Source organism: Antrostomus carolinensis, unplaced genomic scaffold, assembly GCF_000700745.2.
Source record: "Antrostomus carolinensis isolate BGI_N321 unplaced genomic scaffold, ASM70074v2 scaffold37316, whole genome shotgun sequence".
Taxonomy (NCBI): Eukaryota; Metazoa; Chordata; class Aves; order Caprimulgiformes; family Caprimulgidae; genus Antrostomus; species Antrostomus carolinensis.
In genome coordinates this window covers 212,167-219,711 of record NW_010320605.1, presented here as the reverse complement: position 1 = coordinate 219,711, position 7,545 = coordinate 212,167, and the positions used below count along the sequence as shown (strand labels likewise).

At 42.4% G+C, this 7,545-nt stretch overlaps 1 protein-coding gene across 1 annotated transcript in view; it reads right to left on the bottom strand.

The window, feature by feature from the left end:
- Positions 1-4,602: 4,602 nt before the first annotated feature.
- Positions 4,603-7,545, bottom strand: part of ADCY5 (adenylate cyclase 5) — a 215,103-nt gene continuing 212,160 nt past the window's right edge. The window contains exons 20-21 of the mRNA XM_010169632.2: positions 6,706-6,830; positions 4,603-5,226 (exon numbers count right to left, since the gene is read on the bottom strand). Coding sequence (XP_010167934.2) covers positions 5,098-5,226; positions 6,706-6,830 — 254 coding nt within the window. The 3' untranslated portion in view covers positions 4,603-5,097. The remainder of the gene's footprint in view (positions 5,227-6,705; positions 6,831-7,545) is intronic.

Sequence of the window (7,545 nt, the reverse complement as noted above, 5' to 3'; positions counted from 1 at the left end):
GGAATGCCATGAGAAGAGGGGGCAAGAGAGAAGGACATTATCAGCTGGGTGCTCCTGCACTCGCCTAACCAGAGAGGGCTGGTGCCGGCTTTCAACGTGACCTTAAATAATGTGACGGTAAATCAAATTCCAAGGCTGAGACAGCTCTATTCTCCCTCTCCCTGCCCTTTTCAGGATGCTGTCTGCATGGCTTTGGTTCTTCAGGCAACTTGTGAGCCTTGTTTCCTGGCAGGAGGTGTGTAGCATCAAGATGGCTCTCTGGATCCCTTTGTTTGTTCTCTCCCTGTCCCCCAGGCATGGCTATGCTGGGGAGCTGTGCTGTGCTCCTTGCTGAGCAGGTGAGGAGGAAAGGTAGGATGTCCATTAGCCTGTATTGTGTTTCAGACCAAATGGCAACAGTCACTTGGAGGACAGGAGAGCATCAAGCACACCTGGGTGGTGAGATCAGGAGGTTCTTGGCTCTTTTCCCCTCAGTAAAGGACGGAGTGAAACCACAGGCCTGACAGCACAGCAGGGTCGCTGGTAACGGCTTCATACAGGTTTGGTGGGACTCAAGGTACAGTGCCAGATCAGGTACAGGAACAGAAGGTGTTTTATGGCTCCTGCTGGAACTTGGGCTGCACCATGCAAGGAGTTGTTTGCTATGGGGCGGGGTGGCCTTCTCTGGAGCCTTTCAAGGGCACCCTCGTAGCGAGGAGTAGCAGCAGTGTATAGGGTTGAGTCTTGTTCTGCTGCAGCACTGTGCTGTGGTGCTGGGGTGGTGATGGTGGTGGTGGTGGGGTGGCTGATGCCACAGGCACAGCCTGGGATGATTATTTTTTGCTTATCTGTAAGTTGCATTTGATAGATCGTGTCTAATCAGTTACTTTGGAAGGAATGGCTGCCTTCAGGCTGTGAAGTGCTCCACTCTCTGCCACAGAAGAGGTTTTTCTGAAGGTCCCACCACCTTTTCTGGCCTCCTCCTGTGCGATACTTGGGAGCAGCGGCAACATGGCCTGGGTAAGGTTAGGCAGTCTGTTCCCAGCAGATGGCAGTAGTTCCTTACAGCTGATTCTGTGTTTAAAGAACAGCTCTGAGCCCAGATGCTTACAGGGGAACCTCATTCTCTAGCTCTTCTCCTGTGGGGCTTTTAATTCACATGGCACCTGTGCTGTGCTGCACCAGCATTGCCTCTGAGCTGGTTCATGCTGGGCTCCCACGGTGCTGCCGTCATTCCAGTCAGATGCAGGAAAATGTTGCTGCTGCTTTCCCTCATTCCACCTGAAATTCAGTGTTCTCAGTTCTGTCTCTCTCTGCCCAGGTTCTTCTGGCTCCTTCAACTGAAGTGGCTCTGACAGAGAGGGGCAAGAGAATGGAAACAGAATTTTTCAACTTAAACCAGCTGAAGTGCCCTTTTCCAGGCTGCATCCCAAGCTATCTCTACCTGCCAGCTTCCAAATTTCAAACTAGAAGTGAGGGTGCCCCGAGGAGCTTTTGGGAAGGTTAACAACGAAAGTATTTGCCTCTGGGGATAGTTTTTGGGCAGATGTTTGTCCATGTATGTTGTGTAACACGTGGGCAGCAAGGCCAGGGATACTGGCAGCACATGACACACATGTAAGAAATTCGGTGTGTCCCAAATGTATCATTTTATTATGTGCAGGCAGATACTTGATGTAGCCAGCTTTGTGCTGGGGACAAGTGTCCAAACACCTTTAAATTCAGCAGAATCCTTTCTGGATGGGAAGAAGACGCATTTAGGGAACTAGTTCAGCCAGTCAGTGTGTACAGCAAGTAAAAGGAGAGGGCACAGCATTGGAGGCTACAGCTTCCCTCCCTTGGGGAATTCCTTTCTCCAGAGTTTCAAAACTCACCTCTATCAGATAATGTCCTGAATTGCTGTTTGTGTGATTATACAGGAGACCATTTAAAGTATTAAATAGTTCTTCACCATCCCTCTTGAAGGCTTGATAATTTAAGTACTTCATGGCTTTTCCTTAATGCAGCTATATCCTCAGTACACTTACAAAATCCCCCCAACAACAGATTGTAAGTAATTCAGATTTCTTTTTTTTTTTCTTGCCTGTGCAATGTCTCCTGAACTAAAAAAGTCAGTTTAAAGCTGGAGCTTTTTGTTTCTCAGTTATACATCAGGCTTCTGTTAACTGGTGTAGTTAACGTGCAGCATTTACTTTTACCTGTAAAGTCTGAAAATGTTGCATCGGCCAGCCCTGCTCATACGAGTACTGAGGTACCTGAGGAATTCTTTGGCAAAGGTGATGTACTTTTTAAAATACACACTTTTCTTTTTTTTTTTTTTAAACAGGACAGAAAAAGTATTCCCTTTTAAGCAACTCAGTTACACCAGTATATTTAACCACAGTACCACAAGGAGTCTTTGCCAGCTCTCCCAAGACTAACATTTCAAGGCAAGTGGGTGCAGAAGAGGGACCCAGGGGACATTCACTGTGCAAACAAGCCCCTGAGGCTCTGTAACTGTATGGGGTAGTGCCAGTGTGGTCTCCATGGCCATCCACCCATTGCTGGTCAAGAACTGGATGTTTCTATGTGCAAATCAGCATCTCCTACACAACTTCTGCCTAATCTTTTCACTAGCCAGATGCAGCTAAAATAAAACAGAGACACTTTACCAGTGAAACAGTGTTTAATATAGTTAAATTACTTAAATAGATTTCAATTTCCATGGGAAATCATAACTCTATCCATTTTTGCAAGATCCAGAGTAAAGAGTGTGTGAATACCCCTTGAAATGATCATGACACACTGTCAACAATCACAGCTAGAGATACTGGGGACTTGAAATTTCATTGACAACACAACTTCATAAGATGACTCAAAAGTTAAGAAGACTGCAGACTTTCGTAAAGCAGGAAGCAAACCTAAAAACCGAGTGTATGGCATGAAGGTAATGAAACTCAGTGAGGGGGTAAAAGGGATGGAAGGTGGAGGGAGGGGAGAAAGGCATAACAGCATGATGCAACTTCAGTATTGGCAAACCAGGAGAGATGTGAAGGAGCAAAAGTATAGTACAAGGGCAGACTTGGCAGTTTTACAGAAGTCAATATACTATACTTTTCAGAGATGTTTCCTAGTGGAAAGGGGAAGGAAAGGGGCAATGCCATTTAAGCTCATGTTTAAATGGCTTAATGCTTGGGTTATGCTTAGCAATATGGCAAATTAATTCAGACAGGCCCATGGATTATCACTTACTCTCGGCGAGTAGGAAAAAAATAAATCACCACCACCATAGTGCAATCGTTAAGTTGTTAGTATTACAACAATTCTGCCCTGAGAAGAGTGGAAAAGAACTTTATTAAATGTCAAAAGATTGGAATCATTTTTAGTGCTAGCCAAATTCAATACCAAAACTCTCCCCTCATAGAATATAAAAAATATAGCTTTTTTAAAAATTATTTTCTTTTTTTTAATAAAATATCAAGGGATTTTTCTTTAATAGTTAAAAAAGGTACATAAATGATAACAGTGAACTAGTCATAAACCCCCCACTAGTGCTAAAGATGTCCAACACAATATCAATGGCACTGTATTTTAAGGTCGACCACCTCATACACACATTTGTCATCATAACCTTTTTTTGAAGATCACCTAGTTCCTGAAAATTGAAAATCTGTGACTCATTTTACTAAGTAAGTGCCAGCTACAGGAAAGTCAACTCGAGGCTGCAGTACATAGTTCCTTGTAATGTCAAATGGCAGTTACAATATCGGACAATGCTCATATCAGCAGGATTCTATTAAGACCATCTATGAAAAATGATTTTTTTTTTTTAAAAGAAAAGTTCAAATGAGCTTATTTTTTTTCCTCTTCTTCTAAGAGCTGCTGTTAGAGTTAGTTAGAAGATCTGCTTAGAGCTCTTTTTTAACAGATTTGACTGATACCATGTCAGAAGCTAAAACTCAAAGGTCCTGTTTCCATTTGTTAAGACGCCACCCTCCGCTTGAATGCTGCATGGAACAACTGTGTGACTACTGTGTTTTGTTTTTTCCTCTTCTTTGGGGTTGTAGATTTTTCTGGATTTTTCATTTTAAAATGCATTTGATTCAGCCTGGAAACTCACCTGTTTGTTGTTGGTTGATTGTATAATGATAATCTGAAAACTGCCAAGTCTGTGTTCAGAGTATTATGCACAAAAAAAAAAGTTACACAAAAGTCTACAGGTTATATACACCTCCCACCACACCTTGGTGTGGACAGCCTGCCTTCTGAATTATATATAATTTACAAAATATAGAATTTGGTATATCTGTTAGATAGATCTCCATGTTTTCCATATTACAAAATAAAAAATACAAAAAAAAAACAACCAAAAAACCCACAACAAATTTCAGGGGAGTTCCCCCCCCACAAAGTGTCTCTTGTTTACATCTAGTCTTTCCCATGTAAACTGATAGATACCAAAGAAGAGCACAGAAGACTTTAATAAATATGGTTGTAGAGCCATCTTTCTTTATCTCAATCTTCCCCACTCAGAGCAGTCATTTAGCCATGTAGACGAAGGGAAAAGAGGGGGCTCGGGCTCTAGTGTCTTTTCACACTGAAACATTACCGATGCCCTTCTAAAAGGCCTTTTTTGTGTGTTGCAACAGTAGGTGTCAATTTTGAAAGCCCATTCAAAACAGCTAATAAAAGCACAGTGGTACACTTCAAATAGCTGGCAGTACGGGATGGAAACATTATGGGAGTGCAAATCCATTCCAAAATAATGCTTTGTAGTGAATCATACATTCCTTCAACCAAGTAAATGTTGTGTTGCGTCAATAAATACTTAAATAGCTTCTCATATCATCCTGTGGTAGCAGCCTTTTATACAAATTCCAAATTCATGTCTTATCTGTGAACTCTGTAGTACACATCTTTGGTCGATTTAGCACTCAGCCAGGAACAACTCCAAGATAGTTTCTTTCGATTGCCTTTCGTGATGGGCGGCCAAAGAGTTTGCTGATACCACCTCTAGAGTCACAGTGCGAAATTTCAGCTGCGCTGCATTTTCAGCTTCACTGCCAAAAAAGAGATTCTTCTCCCATTCACAATCTTGGGTAATGCAAATTCTGTCTTTGAGTGACGCCGCAATCGGTGCTAACTAATTGGAGGCCCTTCATTTAGAAAGTAGGTGGTCATTTCTCCTTTGCCCTTGACCTTAATGACCCCTCGATATTCCAGCTGGTAGTTGTTGGCTGCTAAAACCTGGTACATGTCTGTAGTTACCTGCAGAAAAAACAAGAGTAAGCAGATGCTGGTTGTGTCTTCCACACGGTCATTTCATTTGCTTTTGGAGTAATCCATGGACAAAATTAAAGTAGAATCAAATATTTTATTTCTAAGTAAGTTGACTTTTGCATATCAATCACTGAAAGGCTGTCAAAGTTGCAGAACAAACACAACCTTTAGAAACTGAAAAACCACAGAAGTCACATGGGGCACACAATGTCAGAAGAACCACATTTTTCAAGGAGGTCACAGAATAAAAAGAAATGAGTCACATTTTTACACACACACACCTGCCAGTTCAGGATACTCAGATGCATTCATTATATCACTGGAGTAGCATTAGGAAAACAGGATAAAAATATTTTTAAAGTCCTCAAAAAAATGGCTGAAAAAATTGTACAGTGGTTGTGTAATTCAGAAGGTGTCATTCAGGGGTTTGTTTTTATGGAAGAGAAGGTAACGGACAATGAGAAAGACCGAACAAATGGAATAATTTAGCCAGCATCCAAATTCCTTGGGCAGATTCCATTAAAAAAAAATATTACTTTTGCTGCAGAATAACAGAAGTTTAAATACCAGATTTCCTGAGATATTTATTTATTACAATGTATTTTCTCACCTTTTTTTCAGGTGGCTCTAAATATTGCCACTTCTGGCTTCCTATTGCTGTAACTGATTTGCTTAACTAGAGTAAAAATTGTTCACGGATTGTCTTGTAGGGAAGTTTAAATGGTGTTGGATAAATATTGATCCAGTTAACTGACAGCTTAATTGGAAAGAAACAGCATGGCTTCCCTGCTTGGGTTTTACGTCAGTTACTCTAACTATTTTTACGTCCCTTCAGTATTTTCCAAGGAATGACAATCTGTTACTGTGGACATAAGCTCAGCAAAAGCAGGACAGTGGAATCAAATCACTGGAAGAGTCACTGTCTGAAGGCCACAGAGATGTGCGATTACAACACAGCTTCCATCGACCCCTTAAACTGTCCTTTTTCTCTAGTTATGGATCCCCATCCTGCTGACGTCTGGATCCTTGCTCTCCTCACAACACATATGGTATTGTGAACAGAGAAGCGAAGGATAGAAACATGTATCTGAATCAAGTCCTTGGAAAATAAAACAACCTACAGTTGCATGTAGCTGAACAGCAAAGCTGGCAGCACGAGTGAGTAATCGTCACAGCAGGACTGTGCTCATAGTGCCAGTGAGGCACTCGAGGAACGAAACTCGGCTCAACACTTCCACCCAGAACTAAACTGCAAGTTTGTGACCAAAGGTTGCAAAGTTGGTCAAGATTAAAAGGCAGAACTTGATGGTACCGATAGCATTTCCCAGTTGGCTTTTCTTTCACTACCATGTAAATAAATGTATGGCATAAAGGAATAAAATTAAACCAAAACCCCAATTCTAAATAACTTTTAAAACCTGTCAGTGGCACAGGGCTGGCACTGTAGTTTTCCAGTGAATTCCTTACCTGGATCCTGTCAGGCACACCTGTACTGTCCATTCGGCTGGCTACATTCACTGTGTTGCCCCATATGTCATACTGGGGTTTGCGCGCTCCTATCACCCCAGCTACAACAGGGCCAATATTGAGACCTGGAAGGAGAGGAGAAAACTCACAAAGCTCAGATCCATCACATGTGAACCACAAGAAGCTTGAAACAAGTTATTTTTTGACAATAAAAAACATGCTGAGGTTCACTGGCTCTAGCTGTGCTCTACCCTGACTTGTAAAGCTACGGCCAAACTGTGGGGAAAGAAACTTTTAAAGAAAAGTTGGCTTCTTTGATGCATTACGACTGTCTGGTGGCAGCACAGGCTGGATCTGCTCAAACCAGAGCTACTTTCCAGTATCAGATAACAGGGTAAGATTTATTTGCCCTCTGGCTGCCAAGCAAACTGCTCACTCGGAAGTCAGCACACAGCTGCTGCAGTGCTGAGCACCTCCGAGGCATCAGCCCATCGGCCTTCTAGAACAAACACCACACTTGACATCCTCACATTTCTTCTGCTTTTCTGTCTCTTTTTATTCCTTGACTTGAAAGACAATTTAATGTCCAAGAATGGCAGAGCTGGGGACCACAGCAGGTGTGGGCAGAGAGCACATCACAGGCAAAACAAGCCCAAGCTCAACCACCATGTGGAGACCATGCTGTGGTAGGAGCTTCTCTGCACCAAGGTTGGTTGCTCAACTGCTCCTAATTCTCCAGGGAGTATTCAGTAATAATGCTGCTACCCTCACAAAACTGCTCTGATGTTTCAGAGAGGCCAAAGTGGTCACCAGGCACAAGACAATTAACATCACTGTACA